This window comes from Penaeus monodon, chromosome 4, assembly GCF_015228065.2.
Source record: "Penaeus monodon isolate SGIC_2016 chromosome 4, NSTDA_Pmon_1, whole genome shotgun sequence".
Lineage (NCBI taxonomy): Eukaryota > Metazoa > Arthropoda > Malacostraca > Decapoda > Penaeidae > Penaeus > Penaeus monodon.
In genome coordinates this window covers 53584445-53603964 of record NC_051389.1, presented here as the reverse complement: position 1 = coordinate 53603964, position 19520 = coordinate 53584445, and the positions used below count along the sequence as shown (strand labels likewise).

Here is a 19520-nt window from a genome sequence, read left to right as displayed (position 1 = left end):
ATTGAGAAAAGATTACGACTGTGCGTGCACGAGCGGCGTAGGCGTTGGACCTCCCCGCGTTGCGTTATTTTTCGGATAATAAACCCTGCAAATCCGAACGCTGATTAACGAGGCGTGTTATTGTGGTCCTTATATCGAGACTCCAACTCCCCCTCCCCCTCTTTCACCTCCAACCTCCTCCAACTCCCTCCCCCTGCCTCTGCCCCTCCTCCACCTCTAACTCCCTCCCTCCCTCTCTTGATTACCTAGTAGATTAGGAGATATTCAGTCCATCGAATTAGCAAAGAAAAATGGAAGAAAGGGAAACTAAAATAGCAGTGAATGGATGAGGATCGATAGAATAGATAATAGTGAAGCAACACCGACACCACAGGATCTTCGAACGGTAGCACAATATTCCCTATAGTGACGCCACAATCCAACGCCACATGACCCTGACCATCACCATACAGGAAGGACCCTCTGGCGACCCTCAGCACCATGGGGCCGCGAAGTGAACATCATCACAAGGTCCGAACGGAAGGATTATAGGATTTCGGGAGCGATGATGAGGCGGCCCTTTGTATAGGGGGGTAGAAGGGGAGGATGAAAGGGAGGGAGGGAGGGGAGAGGAGGGGAGGGGAGAAAGACGGAGGGAGGGACGGATGGACCGGAGGGGAGATGAGTGGAGGGAGGGACGGATGGACCGGAGGGGAGATGAGCGGAGGGAGGGAAGGAGAGGAGGGAGGGGATTGAGATGGGGAGGGAGGGAGGGAGGGAGGAGGAGGAGGGGGGCAAGGAAAGAGAGGAAGGAGGGGGAGGGGGAACTAATCTGTTTGTCGATCCTTTGTTAGCTAGACTTGAGTATCTGTAGGAATGGGAAGTTGAGTCGGGTTCCCAAGGTCGGAGGGAGGGAAGGTCAAGGAATCTGCTTTGAAAAGAGAGGAATATTCTGGTTTGCTTTGACTTGTGATATTATGATGTGATTTTTGTGAAGAAGGATATATCTAGTGTTTAATTTCTTTAAATGGAGAGGGAGATGGAAATGCAGGGAGTGGGCTTAGAGGGAGAGAGGGAGAACGAGGAGAATGAATGAAATAACAGGTAGATGGATAGATATATGATATAAGCAAACACGTATGTATGTAATATGAATGAGGGTGATAATAACATGATTTAAAGAATATAAGATGATCATCAGCCAATAGTTGATTCCACCGCATCCCAAGTAAAAACTTTTCCTCCGATAATTTAACTCTAAAAGCTTTGTTATTTTCTTCTTTAGACGCTCCTATCTCCCCCCCCCTCCCCTTCCCCCCACCCCTCCCCCTCCATTTTAAAGGAAACAAGTTCGTGGCGAGATGGAGGGGGGTGAAGGAGCTCCTTAGGGGATGCTGTTCTCTTCATCTCCCGCTCCGCTGAACTGGAAATGGCTTACACGTGCATCCAGCGACACTTTTTTCTTTTTTCACTGCTGGTCTGAGAGAGAGAGAGAGAGAGAGAGAGAGAGAGAGAGAGAGAGAGAGAGAGAGAGAGAGAGAGAGAGAGAGAGTGTTTGTGTGTGTTCGTTTGCCCTGTTGCATGTCCGTCTTTACGTGTGTTTAGGTGAAGAGCATGAGAAGGAAATTAAATATAGAGTAGGAGGAAGGAAAGGAGCAATAAAGGAAGGAAGAGGAGGAGACGGAAGGAAGAGCGACCAGCAGGGAAGGCAACGAGGCGAGAAGAGGGAGGGGATAGGAGAGAAGTGCTGGCGAGGGGAACGGAGAGGGAATGTGATGGCGCTATGATTACTTCGACAAACACAAAGGCTCTCCCCATCCCTTCCCCTCTCCTCCCCTCTCTCCATCCCCTCATCTCCCCCACGCACCCACCCACCTCCTCCCCTCTGCCGTTTCCCTACAACCCCCAACCCACCCACCTGCCCCTCCACTCCCCCACCCAACCACCCACCTTTCCCCTCTGCCCACCCTCTCTTCCCTCTCCCCCCTCCCCTCCCTCCCCTCTCTTCCCTCTCTCCTCCCCTTTCTCCTTTAGGCGACAAATTACCCGCCCGGCAGACCCGATTCGGATAGCGGGTGGGGAATACATAACCCGGATTACGATAGAGTAACTCTCGTAATGGCTGTCTTGTTGGCGATTGGAGTGCGGCGGTGAGGCGGGCGGGGGGGGGGGGAGGGAGGGGGCGAAGTAGGGGGCGTACTGTGGGATGTTTTGGTTGATTTGTTTGGGTTGCTGGTTTGTTTAGGCAGCATGGTTGTGAATAGGACGGAGGAGAGAAAGAAAATAGATTGACGGACAGACTGACGCACAGACCGATGGACTGGCAGACACAGATTAACAGACAGACGGACAGACAGACAGATAGACTCTCCGGAACGCAAGAGTACGCCCCTGCCGTCCGCATTTCCGTCCCGGCCATCGCGAGAACCCGGCGTCCGTTTGGGAGTAGCGTCGCCGCACGCCTCGCGCTCTTCATCTTTAAGCCGAGAACTCTCGATGGCGGAGGTAGTTGAGGCGGCAGGAGATCGGAGGTCGGAAGGGAAGCCGCGCGGGACCCGAGGAGGAGGAACGAGTGTCCGCCGGTTCGTAGATAACGCACGTCCTCTTGTTGACACCGACGTCACCCTCGCCGCCGCCGCCGCCGCCGCCACCCGCGCCGACAGCGATAGCGTATCGGGGTGAGGCGGCGGGGGAAGGAAGTGATTCGAGGCAGAGGCGGGCGTAGTGGGCGCCGTTGTGTGGGTTTGTGGGCGCTGTTTTTGGCTCCTTGATGTCCGTCGGTAGTTTTATTTTTCTAAGAGTTATTTGTACCATTTTATCTATTCATTTAGGTGTTGATCGTGAATATTGTTTTTGTTGCTATTATGGTGCTGGTGTTTTCAAATATTGTCACAAGGCGGGAAAAATAGAGGTGTTTGAGATTATTACGGTTGTCATTATCATTGGTGATGTTGTGTTGAATGATATTGTCATTATGATGATAGTAGTGATGATGATAAATATTGTTGTCGTTGCTGTTATTGTTATCACAAGTGATATTGTTATTTTGTTATTATCATTGTTATTGTTATTTTATTGTCATTATTATTATTATTATTATTATTATTATCATTATCATCATTATTATTATTATCATTATTATTATTATTATTACGATTATTATTAGTATTGTCATTATCATTGCATTATTAGATTTTTTGTTTTCTTGGGTGTTTCTACTACCATTATCACACAATATATTATTATTCCACTATTTTTTTGTTACCTTTATAAATAATATTTTCTTATTCATGTTTAGATCTTCCATAATTACTAATTTCCTCATCAGTCATGCTCTTTTTGCTTTTACAACATTTGTTCCTCGATTAGGCTTATCGCAATCACCTCCATCATCATTACGTCCCCAGTCACTATCTTCCGTCGTTATCTCGACCTCGTATCGTTGCACAAAGCAATCATCGTCATTATTGCAAATTAAGGTGATGGAGAGGGAAATTGTAAGCACATCCGTCAACGCGCCAAGTGCCGGGAATTAGTAGCTGGATGAGACGCCAGATGGCAGTGTGTGCCGCGGACGCCGGTGTTAGTGCCAGGTCAGTGGAGCGAGGACCTCTCTCCCTATCTCTTCTTCTTCTTCATTTTCTTCTTCTTCTTCTTCTTCTTCTTTTTTCTTCTTCTTCTTTTTATTTTACTTCTTCTTATTCTTTTTCTTCTTTTGTTTCACTTCCTTTTCTTCTGCTGCTTCTTTTTGTTCTTCCTCTTCTCCTTCTTTTTTTCCTTCATATTCATCTTCTTCATCTATGTCTACTACAATTTCCATTTCTCTCTTTCCCCTTTCCCCTTCCTCTCTATCTTTACCTTTTATTTTCCTCCCCTACCCCTTATCTTCTACTCTGTCCTTTTCCTTCTTCCTTTCCCCTACCCCGTTTTCTTTCCCCTACCCCGTACTCCTTCCCCTTCCCCTTCCCCTTCCCCTTACCCTCTCCCTTACCTAAATGTCTGTCCTCTCCATTTCCCTCTCCTGTCCGACTGTCCTATTCCATCATTTGCCTTTCTCCGTTCTCCTTTTTTCCCTTACTCATACCCTATCCAACCCTTACCCAATTCCTTCCCATTCACCATTTCCTTTTCCATTCCCCATTTCTCTTCCCTCCTTCCCGCCTCCTTTGAAAGAAAGCTTATATTTTTATCTAAATGCTCGCTCCCTCAACTCTCCAAGACGAGAAAGTCTAATCAGTTTGTTTTCGTTGTTTTGATAAATTTGCTTTTATCTTCATCATCATTTTTTTCGTGTTTTAAGTGTTTGTTTACGTATGGTTTGTATTCATGTCTCACTTTTTTCTTTCTCTTTTTTCCCAAGTGGAAGTCGCGAATAGTTTTTTACCTCTCGTTCTCTTTCTCTCTTTTCTCTCTTCTCTCTCTCTCTCTATTCTCCGTCTCTCTCTTTTCTCTCTCTCTTTTCTCTCTCTCACTCTCCTCTCTCTATCTATCTATCTATCTCATGCTTCATTACGGTATCATATTTTACGCTGTACACTTTTCCGGCTTCGGGACCTGCGGTGCGACGTCAGCAGCTTGATCTTCTCTCGATGATTTACCTGTGAGAGAAGCGGGTGTCGGCCAGGTGATGCCCTCTCGCGTTTTCCCTCCCGCAGAGAGAGAGAGAGAGAGAGAGAGAGAGGGCAAGGGAGAGGGATGGAAGGGGAAGGAGGGAGAGGGAGAGGGAGGGAGAGGGAGGGAAGGGGTAAGGGGGATTAGGAGGAGGAAAGAGGGAGGGAGAAGTAGACGGAAAGAGAGAGACGGAGAGGGAGAGACGTCGAACACTTGTACAAGCCGCCAAACAGAAAGAAACAGCGAAGGGAATAGAAGAACAAAAGACATCGTTTTTCTATAAATATTTAAATACCAAATTCTTAAAAACCTGACATACCTCATTCCTTGGTATCGTTTCGTGGCCGTGAGAGACGCCAGCTGTAGCGCAGGTGGTAAAGGGGAAGGGGAGGGGAGGGGAGGGAGATGTACCGGGAGTGAATAGAGGGAGGGGGAGGTAGGACATGGTAGCCTTAATAAACACATGAGAGCAAATGACTCGGAGAAAGAGCCACGCTGAGGAGGGGAATCGATCTACAAAAGGGTTAGCGGTTGAACTCTACGCTGGGACTTATTAATTGGTGGGTAAACAGGGTTTGTCTGACTGTCTCTTTGTCTATGTCTACCGTTCACTGTCTGTTTTCTCGCTCGCTTGTGTATTTTCTTTCGAGCAATTAAGTTTATGAGAATGTGATACACGTTAAACATAGTATGCGTAGATAAAACATTATTCTAAAAAATAAATAAATAAATAAAAAATAAATATTAGGTGGGGATCAGTATTGTTCATGAGTCAGCGCAGACTCCTCCGATTTACCACACGCTTGGTAAGATAAAGAAAGAAAGAAAGAAAGAAAATAAAGAAAAACATTGTAGCTCAGAAATGACGAGATAAATGTAGAACTCGGAGGCATCTTGGGAGTGTGTCAATAGATGTCCGGGATACCGTGGTTAAAAATTGCCCGGTTGATAGGTCTTGGAAAGTATACTCGAAATGGCCGGTCTTTTTTTCGCTCTTTGTTTTAATGAAGGATTTCTTATTAGCTCAGGGAAGGTAAGATAGTTCCTGGCCTTTGCGCTCCTTCCATTCTTCCGTGTTTCTCTCTCTCTCTCCTATCTTTCCCCTCTTATCTCCCCTTTCTTTTTCCCCTTTTCTCTATAATCACTTCTCTTCTGCAATCTCTCTTTTCCTTCTCCATTTGCTCCCTTCTTTCTCTTTCCGTCTTCTCTCTTCCTCTTCTTCCTTTTTATCCCCCTCTCATTTTCTTTCACTCTCCTCTCTCTCTCTCTCTCTCTCTCTCTCTCTCTCTCTCTCTCTCTCTCTCTCTCTCTCTCTCTCTCTCTCTCTCTCTCTCTCTCTCTCTCTCTCTCTCTCTTTCTTTGTCTTTTTTTTTCTCTCTCTCTCTCTCTTCTCTTTCTTTGTCTTTTTCTCTCTCCTCTCCTCTCCTATCCTCTCCTCTCTTTCTCTTTTTCTCTCCCTCTCTCATTTTTTCTCCCTCTTCCTTCTTTCCCCTCATCCTTGTTTCCCCTTCTTTCCTCTCCCCTTCCAACCCCCACCGTATTCCCTGTACCATTTACCTCCCATCTCCACCTTCATCATAAATGTCATGTAAATAGGTTGAGCCCATTAATAGGGGACGTAATGATGGGCGGTAATGTGTGGGCGGACCCCTGCTATGTGCCTGGGATCCATATTTTCTCGGGTAGTCTTTGTGGGCGTGAGGGCGGAGGGTGGGCGTGGGTGAGAGGGAAGATGATGGGAGTCAGTGCATACGAATTATTTTCGGATGTGACTTCATTTTTTTTCTTCTATCGTTAGTGTTGTTAGGTTTTGATTTTTCTTTTTTCAAGAAATGTATACAATGCGAAGTTGGTATCAGCCTTCCCAGTAACAACAAAAACAACAACAACCTCATCCCTTCCTTCCCTTTCGCATGATCATTCTCCCCTCCCTCCACCCCATCCCCCCCATCCCCCTGTGACGTCATCTCCCCTACTTTCCCCTCATGGTTAATCCAGTTAGTATGGCACCATTCCTCGCTGTTCTGTTTATCATTGCCGTATTGAATCCATAGTCAGGGGAGGGGAGGAATGGGAGAGAGCGTGGAAAGGGGGAGAAGAGAAATGAGGATGGGAAAATGATATAAGTATTTGGAGGAAAGGAGGGAGAGAGAGAGGGAGTAGAGAGAGAAAGAGAGAGAGAGAGAGAGATTGAAATGACAGCCATTTTGGATGATTTTTAATATCCTCAGGATATAAGTAAATAGTTATTGTTCTCGTTGTGTGCATGATCCCTGTCATCTCAGTCCAGCGTTTTGGTAGATGCCGATGCTACATACAGCGCATTTCTCTCTCTCTCTCTCTCTCTCTCTCTCTCTCTCTCTCTCTCTCTCTCTCTCTCTCTCTCTCTCTCTCTCTCTCTCTCTTCTCTCTCTCTCCCTCCCTCCCTCCCTCCCTCCTCCTCCCTCCCTCCCTCCCTCCCTCCCTTTCTTTCTCTCTCTTATTCCCTTTCTCTTTCTCTTCCCCGTAATGAAATATGCGCAGCTCTCACCCCCCACCCTCATACGGTTTGGAGGGGCGATCGAGATCGCATGGAAAGCCTCAGTATCCGATCCTCCAGCTAACTCGATTTGTTCCGGTTCAGATTCCCCGACTTCCCATTAACTCCGGGTTACGCTGGAGTCGGCACTCGGAGAGGAGGGTCGGAACACGCGCGTACGGGAAGAGAGAGAGGGAGAGGGAGATAGATGGATAGAGAGAGAGGGAGACGGAGGCGGAGACACAGAGAGAGAGAGGGAGAGGGAGATATAGAGAGAGTGATAAAAAGTACAGTAACATCGATAAAGATAAAAAAGAAATAAAACATCGACAAAAAAAAGTTAAGATAAAGGGGAGACAGCAAGAGAAAGAGAGAAAGGATGAAAATGAAAGGAAAAAGAATCAACGTGTGTACATCTGAGTGTGCGCGTGTGCACAAGAGAGAAAGAGACGGAGAAAGATATTGCAGAAACAGAAACGTGGTGTACGACATACGTGAGTGAGTGTCCGAAGTGCACGGTGCTTGTTTCCGATCAACACAGAGTCGTCACTTGCACCCGATTGCAATAGGTAAGACCGTGCAAGAAAATTGGCACGTTCGATGTTGTTTAAGGTATAAGGTATCGACAGCGGTTGTCGGTGTCAACAGCAGTTTCTCTCTTTACGGCTGGGTTTCTCTGCGTATCAGTGAGTCTTTAATCAAATGTTATATTTATAACGCAAGTGCTGTTAATAAGGGGAATGACGGCAGGCGCTTTTATATATATTATTATTATTGTTTTTGCTGTTATTATTATTACCATCATCATCTACCACGAACCCTTCCTATAAGGCATTAAACCATCACCATCATCATCATCATCATCACCATCATCATCATCATTATGAACGTTATTATTATGGCTATTATTATTGTTATTATTATTGTTGTTATTATTATTATTATTATTATTATTATTATTATTATTATTATTATCATTATTATTATTACCACTACCATTACTAGTATTAGCATTACCATTGTTGTTGTTATTATTATTGATATTATTATTATTATTATTATTTTTATTGATATTGTTGTTATTAGCAGACCTGTTATCATTATCATTATAGTATAAACTATTACCATCAACTATTATTTTTGCTGTCATTGTAGTTGCTATTAATATTATTGTTATTGTTATTATTAGTATTAGTGTTAGTATTAATATTAGTATTAGTATTACAGTATTAATGATACCATTACCATCCATATTGTCGTCATATGTTTACTGTTGGACATACTAGCAACGAAAATATTATTCGAAAGTTCATGTTATAGTTTGGAAAAAAAATAGTAAAGCCTTTCTTAGTTTTGTTTTATTGTTGGTGAAAGAGATACAGGTTGTGCCTCTGATTTTTTATTATTATTATTATTTGTTTGTTGTTAAATACTTCCTTGTGAAAATTCGAAATCGTCCAAAAATACAGTGTGTTACTGATAATTCTATTGCTTCGAATTGTTAAATGGCTGTAATACTAACCGTTGTTAATTGGCATTAGAAATAAAAGTGTTTAAAATAATTTTAAATGAATATCTGAGTTTCGGAACGATGATGTCACCAGAGTGCCGCCTCCAGTCCCTGCAGCGCCGATAAAAGCTGTATGGGGAGCCATAGAGCGCAAATATGCGGGCGTGTGGGCGGCCGGGAGGCGGTTGGGCGTGCGGTGGTTAAGATAAGAGAGGTCCTGGCGAAGGGATTAGCGTGGTAGTGTTTGTGGCGTGTTGGATCAGACTTGGGTTTCGTCTTAATGGTATGTTGACATTTATGTGTGGCCGGGGTGGCAGGGAGAAAGTTTTTAGTCCCTTGCTTTTTATTGTCCGTTTTTTTTTTCTGATTATTTTTTAACTTCAGTTCGTAGAGTTAACACTCGTGTGTTTAATTAAAGAAATAAAAAAAAACGTTGGTTTTGTAATTCATTGGATACATTTGAGGCGTTTTTCTCGTTTTGTTATTTGAAAAATCGAGTGGGGGAAATACCGCTTAATGTCCCAAGGCGTCGTAAAGGCCGTGTGAAGTCCGTCGTCTGGCAGAGGGTGAGTCAGATCGTCAAGTATTCCTCCTATTTATCTTCAGATAACCGGGGCGCATAACATAGAATTATCTTGTCACAGGAGCGATAAAGCGGGTCGCCAAAGAACCGGGAGAGTACTGCAGGAAAGGGTCCTGTAAGTGCGCGTGGGGGCTTTGTAACTCGGACGCCGCCGGGCTGTTGTTGTGACAGCGGCGGCGAGATGGGGCGACAGGTGGCGCGGCCGCCATGTTGGCCCGTTTGATGTACCCGCGGCTTCGGAACCAGCTTGCTCGTTCTTGCACCCACAGGCTTTGTTTTCGTGTTATTTTTCCTTTTTTTTATTTGTCTCATGAAGCATATCCATCTGTATGTTTGTTTTGGGATGACGGTTAACGAGCCGAGAATATGAAAAGTGTTGGCCGTTTTGTTGGGGCGGGAGGGATACATGCGCAATCGTTTCTTTACTTTTTCTTCGTGAATTTTTGTTCAGTATGTTTGTTTTCTAGTTACGTTGGTTTGATAAGTTTTATGTTTCTTTTTTATTATTCATTCTGAGTATATTAGTTCATGTCGCTTTGGTATAATTTATATATTTATATTCGCTTTTTTGCTGTTTTGCAATTTGTATTTTCAAGTGCACATAGAATTGAACGATGTAGTTTCTTCCGTATAAGGAATTACGATTTTTTTCTTAGACATTAAAGCAATTTTCTGTTATAAAATGGGGTGCCGCTTTCAAGTTCGCTATTTTACTTCTGTCATTTATTGTCTTCTTCGTCATCTAATCCTTATCCTTCTATACTCTTTTCTTATTCTTAAGAAAATTGCCACTGCTCTCAACAAAACTTTATCCGTGACAAGTATTCCCTTACATGCGGCAACTGTTTCTTCGTACGATATACGTTCCTTATGTGTTTTCAAGGCTTAGTTTGTTTTATACATTTCCCCTCTCTACTGATAAATAACTGTTTTGGTAACATATTAGTAATTTTCAGGATATGATCCGCGGGTAGATTGTGCCCTCGATAGATGTTTGATATTGTTTTCGTTATTAGTGGCAAATTTTGTTTTCGTTATTAATGGTAATTTTGTTTTCGTTATTAATGGTGGCGTCATCGTAATGTGTCCCTGTAGTTAGTTACTATTCGCGATGATGGGTAATTGCGAGTCCTACCACACAGACTTGTTCCCTTGTAAGGAGAGTTCTCTTTTATGCACAAATGTTCTGTGTAACACTTGTTCAGGATAACGCTTGTGTTTCCTAATCATCCGAGTCTGTCGTTGGTTTTACAAGTGCTCGTCTATCAGTGACAAGCGTATAGTTGCTTTAAATGCGTTTTCTTGATTCAGACCAAGGTGTTCTGTCATTGTTTTTTGTTGTTTGTTTGTTTTACTTATTGCTTTTTATAAATGCGCTTATATTTCTGTTGTAACATTCACTTTATAATTGTTACTTATTGGTAGTTTAGGATAATGTCTTTGGTTTAGATCTGACGATTTTTGAAAGATCTGTTTCGTTTCTGATTAGTTATATTTCCTTTTGATCTTTTGTCACATTGCGATACAAGCATTAAGCTTCGTTGTGAGACAAAAAAAAAATCACGATAATCCGCTATAGTACGCGCTTCTGGTTGCTTTTTAATGCGATGAAGGTACATTATTATAAAACACACAATTCTATATTTGATTCGGGACAATATTGAATATTATTGGAGATAATGCACGTTACTTTTGTTAATAACGCGCACTTCTGTTTAGACCTGTGCATGTTTTTCTTTCAGTATAACAATCGCATGCGATCGACTTCAGGGATCTTTGTTTTTCTAAATATGCTTATTGTCGTTGGAAAATAGTTTTTATAGGGATGTGTTTTAACTTCTTTGGCGCTCGACTTGTGCACATATGAAATACGAAAAAGTAATTCGTTTTTTCCTTTTAAATGCCTTTGTTTCTGCCCCAACGCCGTTACAGCTCCCTTCCCTATCATACGACAACTTTCGTGTTACTTACGCTATTTTTACTATTAGATCTTCATTTGTCTGGAGCGGCGGCCCCCCCCTGAGACAACAGAGAGATTTTTGCGTGTCTCGTAACGCCTTTGCTGTCAGCGCTGGATGTCATAAATTGTTCGAGGCCGATGCCTTTGTTTGGCAGGGTCACGTGACCGCTTTCACCTGCGCCTCGCTTCGCATAGTCTCGGGAGACCTTCTTGGCGGTTCTCGCTTTTGTCGGCGTTATCGTCACTGCTGCGCGGAGGAATACCAGTGGATTTTGATCATTTTGAAATTTGGTAGTGACTGGGAATTATTTTTTGGGGGGCGGCCGAAAATTTCATCAGTGTACAGGAATCATAGAGGGATTGCGGATAGCAGAACGTCACGTACCGCTTGTGAAAGCCGTTTTGTATTGCTATGGGAAAGCACATAAATGTTTTAGATTTTGTGAATATTAGTTTGGAAGCGAGTCCTCCGTGCCGAAAGCCTCCCCGACCCGATCGCGTCGTCGGCCATCTTGGACAGCTTGGGTGGTGCACCTTGCAAATGTCTGCCGGGGGCCGCCTCCGCTGCCGTATTGATCCTGCATGTTTCCCCTCCCACGGCCCTCCCTCACTCCCGCGCAGGGGCAGAAGGCGTGAAGGGCGGCGCAGCGACTGAGGGAGGCAGGGACGGAGGTGGGGGGAGAGGAGGGATGAGGGGGAGAGAGAGGAGGTGCTCGACCCCCCCCCCCCCTTCCCGTGCGATCTCTGCCGCTGGCTTTTGGTTCGGGATTTGACTTTTTCCTGTTGGTCTGTTGCTGTTGGCAAAGTGGTCGTTGTGTTTATTTGTTGTTGTTGACCTTTTTGTTTGATAGTTGAAGTGTTGGGAGGTGGGTTATGGACTTCTCTCTCAACAAATATAAGAATCGGGGACTACGGACATACAATATATAGTTTATTAAATGGATATTATAACTCGTTTGAGATATTTTTATAAATAAGAACACCAAGTTCAAATAATACACAAAGTTCCTTCATAAATAAGAGTAAGTTATTATACTTTTATTCTGAGACAATAGCTAAATGTAAAATCTCGCCAGAGCAGTGTAGAGTCTTTTATGAATATCATAATTTCAGTTGAATTCCTTTTATAAGTGACTGAACAAAAAAATATTAATATAAGCGACTAGATTGGTAATGTTAATCCCCCCACATCTCGCAATACATATTATGCAGATAAGAAATTTGTTTCCCTTTTGAAGATGACAAATCTAATTATTTTTCCCTATTATTACAGGTGGTCAAGTACTGCGAACATGTGCACGGAAAATGGCACTTCAGCGAGGTGCGCGCCATCTTCAGCCGGCGCTACCTCCTTCAGAACACCGCCCTCGAGATCTTCCTCGCCTCAAGGAGTAAGTTTGGCCGTGTGCGCCTCGCAGTCACGGGCACGCGCAATTATCCACATGCTCAGTGTATAAGGGCTCCACGTGCGTGCTCTCTCGTTCACACACGCGCGCGCGCGCGCACACACACACACACACACACACACACACACACACACACACACACACACACACACACACACACACACACACACACACACACACACACACACACATTGATAAATGATAGTAATAATAATGATGATAATGCTAATAATAATAATAATAATAAGTATTATTATTATTGTTATTGTTATTATTATTATTATTATTATTATTATTATTATTATTATCATCATCATTATTATTAATGTTGTGAATATTATGATGGTTATTAAATTAGTAAGTGATATAAGTAAATGAAATAAATGCATAAATAGAAATAAACTAATAAATGAAAATAAGATATGAATGAATAGATTAATAAAAAAAAAACTACAACATAAAATGCACATACGCTAATACTGAACTGAATCTCATTTAACTGAAATGTTCCATATATGATACTGATCGATTCCTTAGGAATTCAGAAGTATGTAGAAAATAATCTCTCTCTCTCTCTCTCTCTCTCTCTCTCTCTCTCTCTCTCTCTCTCTCTCTCTCTCTCTCTCTCTCTCTCTCTCTCTCTCTCTCTCTCTCTCTCTCTCTCTCTCTCTCTCTCTCTCGTTTGTTCTCTCTTACTTTTTTCTCCCTCCCCGGGCTATCTTCATTACTCACTCTCTTCCACACTGCCTGTCCCTCTATTTGATTCCGTCTTTCGCCCAACAACGTAACCGTATCAAGCAAAACTAATGCACACGTCCTTTCCCTCCCCTTCCTCCGCCGTTGCCACCTCCTCCCCTGCAGCGTCGGTGTTCTTCGCGTTCCCCGACCAAACGACGGTCAAGCGCGTGGCCAAGGCGCTGCCCCGAGTGGGTGTGGGCATCAAGTATGGCATCCCGCAGACGCGAAGAGCCTCCATGATGTCCCCGAGGCAGCTCTTCCGCGCATCCAACATGACGCAGAAGTGGCAGCGCCGCGAGATCTCCAACTTCGAGTACTTGATGTTCCTGAACACTATTGCAGGTAATTACTTTGGGTTGATGTTGTGTTTATATTTATATTTTCATAGCTAATCAAATTTTCCTCTTTCTGTTTTACCATAGGTATTCCGAAGTCCTCGTGACGTCTTTTTCAGGTTTCCCCTGCTACTAACAGCAATAATTGGATTTTTTCAGTACTTCGTATGATAGCTCAACCTTTTCTCCACAGGTCGGACCTACAATGACCTGAACCAGTACCCGGTGTTCCCCTGGGTCCTCACCAACTTCGACACACACGAACTTGACCTTTCCCAACCGTCCAACTACAGAGACTTATCCAAGGTGGGGCAACGTTTTCATTGTATATGGCTTTATATCACACTTTATTTAATATTAAGTCCGTGATTTATATTTGTTGCGAAAGATTGTGATGTGTAATTGCGATGACCGTCTAAGATGTATTGTTTAGTTACATATTTTTTGAGGTACACGCTAATTAATTTATGCGATATTGGCATTTATGGTTTCATCACTGACAGATTCTCAGACCTCTTCCAATTGATCTTTTCACCTGTTATTAGAAGAATCCTGCCCTTAATTTACTTATTATTGTCTCTATACACACCCAACAGCTAATTTACCGGTTACCGGTTCTCCTGTTCACATATATCAGGGATTTTATATTTAACTGACATTATATTTGTGCGCCATTTAATTTCGCCTTCCTCCTTCCCCTTCAGCCCATCGGCGCCCTGAACCCCTCGCGCCGCGCCTTCTTCGAGGAGCGCTACAACTCCTGGGAACACGACCAGATTCCTCCCTTCCACTACGGCACTCACTATTCCACCGCGGCCTTCACTCTCAACTGGCTCATTAGACTTGTAAGCGATTGGATAACTTGGATAATGTTGTGCTTTGTTGCATGAAGGAATTTCTGCAAGGGGATAATTTGGATAATGTGTTTTTGTTGCATAAGGGAAGCTATGCACTGCGTTCCTTCACTTTTGGAGTAGAATCCTGATGTGACTTATTGATTTATATAAATAACTATATTTTTATTTTTCATTACTTAGGTAAATTTAAAGGGATTTCATGCAATAATGGTTCTGGTATTCTATTTCTAGGAACCCTTCACCACCATGTTCTTGGCCCTGCAAGGAGGCAAGTTCGACCACCCGAACCGCATGTTCTCCTCCGTCGCCACAGCTTGGAAGAACTGTCAGCGAGACACTTCTGATGTCAAGGTGAGAGAGAATAGAATAAGTGTTTATTGATGTTAAATTAGTTGAAAAATAGGGTTGAATGAATACCATACTACAGATGTTATAATTTTTATATATATTGTTACAAGATCAGGAAGAATCGTATAATAATCTAAAGTACAAGTGTCTTATAGAAACTGATTTCATCCATGTTTTACTTGATATGTCTTTTTGAAACTAAATGGTGACGTTTTTTGTCTTTTTGGTGTACAGGAACTCATCCCAGAGTTTTACTACCTACCGGAGATGTTTGTGAACTGGAACAGGTACAAACTTGGAGCAACAGAAGAGGACGGGATTGTTGATGACGTTGTTCTTCCACCTTGGGCTTCTTCACCAGAGGAATTTATCCGGATCAATAGAATGGTACGATTTGGGGAAAAGAAAAATTATTAACTCTCCTGTTAGGTGTCACATCATTCAGTTGTTATAATTTGTCAAGTTATGGAATTATTTATTACATGATTGCCATCTTTATTTGCTGCATTCCATGGTATTTTATTTATTGATTGAAAAAATTCTGCCGCGTCAACATCTAAGGTCATTAACGGCATATTCAAAATACAGTGATAGGGTTGGGAGTGGGAGCGAATTATAGCTTTATAATAAGGTATTGTGGTGAAAAGGGTAAAGATGAGTTAACGATTAGGATAGGTGGACAGAAGAGAAGAAGGAAAGACCATGCAAAATTTGTTGAGGCTAGGGCTGAGGTCCAAGGCGGGGTGATCCCCTACATTGGGTCTCAGTCTCCGTCACCTAAGATTCCATGGTATTCTATTACTTCTGGCAGTAAAATAAATTAACAGACAGGACTTCATCAGTTTTGCATTTTGTCCACAGGCACTGGAGTCAGAATTTGTATCATGCCAGCTCCACCAGTGGATTGACCTCATCTTTGGCTACAAACAACGTGGACCCGAAGCTGTACGAGCCACCAATGTCTTCTACTACCTCACCTACGAAGGATCTGTAGATTTGGATTCTATACAGGATCCTGTGATGAGGGAGGTTAGTAGTTGGATTTTTTTCGTTATTGTTAACAGTTGAAAATATATACATATTATCTTGTAGGTACATATTAATCGTAAGAGAAAATTCATGTGTTGTATAATTGTACAAGTTTTAGGATTTTTTAATGAAATCTATAATGCTTACCTATTACTGAATCATTATACCATCTTCAGGCAATTGAGAACCAGATAAGAAACTTTGGACAGACACCTTCACAGCTGTTAATGGAGCCCCATCCACCTCGCTCCTCTGCTATGCATTTAGTAAGTCACTTTATTGTGAACCAATTGCAAAAACTTAGAACAGTAGGTTAATGTTTAGATATTTATCATAAACTGATTTGGATTCGTACTAGCACATTGAATGATATTAGCAATGAAATATCAGATCAGATTGGTAAATTTTGCAGTCAGTAAACAGCTACAAGCAACTAATGTTCTTTTTTATTTCAGTCACCTCTGATGTTCTCTGGTGTGTGCGAGGACGTGTGTATGGTTATGAAGTTTGTGAGCAACTCTCCCATCTGTCATATCTCTGCTAATACTTACCCTCAGCTTCCTCTTCCATCTGTTGTCACCATCACAAACAACCATCATTTCGCAATCAATCGCTGGAACACCAACTATTCAGGTACAGTATTTTCATTTTTGGAGGTGCAAAATGATATAGTCTAGAATTGATAATATGATGAACCATATTCATGGTGACAAATGTAGAAAAAGTATGAATGAGAATGAATATCTTCACAATACAAGAGATGTATTTGACCGATTTCTTGTATTGAGGAAGACATTTATTCTCATTCATACGTTTTCTACATTTATAATATAATTTTTTGCATATAAAAAACGGCATACAAAGCCATACAGATGCATGTCATTTATCATTATCATTGTTTTATTTCTATTTTACAGTGAATGTACAGAGTCCCAGCTATGCTGAAGGAAGCCAGTCACCGTCCACTCTCTTGCCTCTGTCCATGGATCCCGTCCTTCGTAAGTTGTTCGTTAATTTACTGAAAATCACTGTTACATCACCAGTAACATGCATTCATTAAGAGATCAGAATTCTTATCTAAATTCTAAAATATATTTGCATGTTTTGTAGAATATAGATCTAATTGCCCATTTTCTCTTTGCAGAACAAGCTGCAACAGGCAACAGCAGTAGCCAACAGCAGAAGCGTCACCTGGGAGACAACTTCAGTCAGAAGGTTCGCATGAGGAGCAACTGCTTTGTTACAACAGTGGACTCAAGGTTCATCATTGCCTGCGGCTTTTGGGACAACAGTTTCCGTGTCTTCTCTACAGAAACAGGTATTGTAGTGTAGAAAGATTAAGAGTAATGTGAAACAAAATTCTCATTGTATAGATTTAAAAACTAATTTTATGAAATAACTCTGACAAACTACTTTTTCCAACAACAGCAAAGATTGTGCAGATAGTGTTTGGTCACTATGGTGTGGTTACGTGCCTGAGTCGCAGCGAATGTAACATCACCAGTGACTGCTATGTAGCATCAGGGGCACATGACTGCACAGTTCTCTTGTGGCACTGGAATGCACGGACACAGGTATGTATATCAAATCTATTCTGAATATGAAGTTACTGAAGTGGAATGAAACCCAGCCTGTACCTAGGCAGAAAATAAGAATTTTATTTCTGCATTGATATTATATTGGTCATGAACCACAAATTACTCTCCACTTGTGTAATCTAGCTACAAATAGCATATAGCTCTCTTATATTTTATTTTTATTTAATAATATATCTATGCATCAAATTCCTTCAACTGAATATATTATTAATCACAGTTTGTTGATAAATGTTTATTTCTACATCCTTATTCATTATATGATACTAATTGATACACCTTGCTTGTAGATGATCATGGGTGAGGGAGATTCGCCAACACCACGAGCAACACTAACTGGACATGAGACAGAGGTCACAGCTGTTGTCATCTCAGCTGAGCTTGGTCTTGTAGTATCAGGTTCAAAGGGTAAGAGCAAAGTTCATTTATTTCCCTTGATACATCATTTGTAGTTTACAGCCTTTGTTGTTGTTGTTTTAAGTAATCGGTAATTTTCGTTTATATAATACTGATATACTTGCTAATCTAAAGCATCAATATTATATTCTATATCCAAGTAATGACTACAAGTTGAAATATGACTAGATGTATAACATATCATCTGTAAAGATTCAGAAACTTCAGTTAAGTGAACCTATCTACATCTAATACATAAAAAAATATGTATTTAATTTTTCCTTATATAAAAATCCTTTACATTCTAGATGGACCTGTTCTTATTCACACCACATCTGGAGATTTGTTGAGGTCCTTAGAAGCACCAGATGGCTTCCTGTCTCCTGAAAATGTTGCCCTGTCTCGTGAGGGCTTGATAGTCATCAACTATGATCGAGGACATGTGGGTGCTTATACCATGAATGGAAAGAGACTGCGACATGAATCCCACAATGATAATATTCAGGTTAGTCCTAAGATGTATATGATTATTTTTATTATTTGCAGTAGTAGTATTGGATTAAGTGTAGCTTTAGTCTTCTCACTATTTACTTGACATAGTATTCTTGAGAATTACTTGTTTAACCCGAGATTCATTTTCAGTGTGTTATCCTGAGCCGTGATGGAGAGTACATGATGACTGGAGGAGACAAGGGTATTGTTGAAGTGTGGCGCACTTTCTCTCTTGCCCTTCTGTATGCCTTCCCAACCTGTGACTCTGCAATCAGATCTCTTGCACTTTCACATGATCAGAGGTATGCAGCTGTAATAGGTTTGGTTATTCTAGAATTTGGAATCATCCATTATCATATCTTATATTCTTTTTGAGATGGGACTGAAAGTTTGATTAAAATTATTTTGTTTTGCAGATTCCTGATGGCTGGTTTGTCAACTGGATCCATTGTTGTGTTCCACATTGACTTCAACCGCTGGCACCATGAGTTCCAGCAACGTTACTGAACACTTCCCTTGTGTACTTATCATTCCCAATGTTGACCGCACAAGAACAGGAAACATTGCAAAATAGGTAGAAGAAGCAAGACCAAGATATTTAGATGTATATTCAAATCAATATGAGAAAGCTCTTGTCATACTGATAATTGGTTAACCTGCTTCCATGGTTTCCTTTGTGTCATTACATATACTATATGTAAGTTACATGTTACAGGTCAGATTGACTGGAAAAGTGGAAGATGGAAATCTTTTTAGAAACTGTTTTTAAGAGAATCAGAATAGTAGTCATTAGTCTTTTACTGATGACTTATACAAGAAAGTGTTTTTACTGTAACTGGATGTTTTAATTGCAATGACTGAATATTAAGTGGGTAAGACTGCCAAGCTTGAATTACTATTAAGTATGCAAAAAGGAAAAAAGAATTTGTCTTTTATATGTAGTTGCCATCTTTTATTTTGTGAGCACATGAGCTTAAACTAGGTTGATTGACTTTTCAAATACCTTGAAGCTCATTAGGCTTTGTGATAGACTGTACTTACATTGATGAATCTTTATTAGCATTTTTAGCTGTAGTGTTTGGGTTTGCTAGAGAGCATTAATATTAAAGATAAAAGTTTGTCAGTTTTGGGATTTGGTGTTACTTCCTGATAAACATCCTAAG

At 41.7% G+C, this 19520-nt stretch overlaps 1 protein-coding gene across 1 annotated transcript; it reads left to right on the top strand.

The window, feature by feature from the left end:
• Nucleotides 1–10315: 10315 nt before the first annotated feature.
• LOC119572608 (neurobeachin-like) lies at nt 10316–19480 on the top strand. The gene is made up of 18 exons (XM_037919712.1): nt 10316–10355; nt 11615–11833; nt 12400–12552; nt 13429–13647; nt 13834–13946; nt 14345–14485; nt 14729–14848; nt 15080–15232; nt 15707–15874; nt 16051–16140; nt 16330–16507; nt 16792–16872; nt 17019–17192; nt 17303–17448; nt 17760–17877; nt 18174–18370; nt 18508–18659; nt 18774–19480. Exons 1-18 carry the CDS (start codon nt 10316–10318, stop codon nt 18862–18864), a joined length of 2553 nt encoding a protein of 850 aa, XP_037775640.1. The 3' UTR covers nt 18865–19480.
• The last annotated feature ends 40 nt before the right edge of the window (nt 19481–19520 follow it).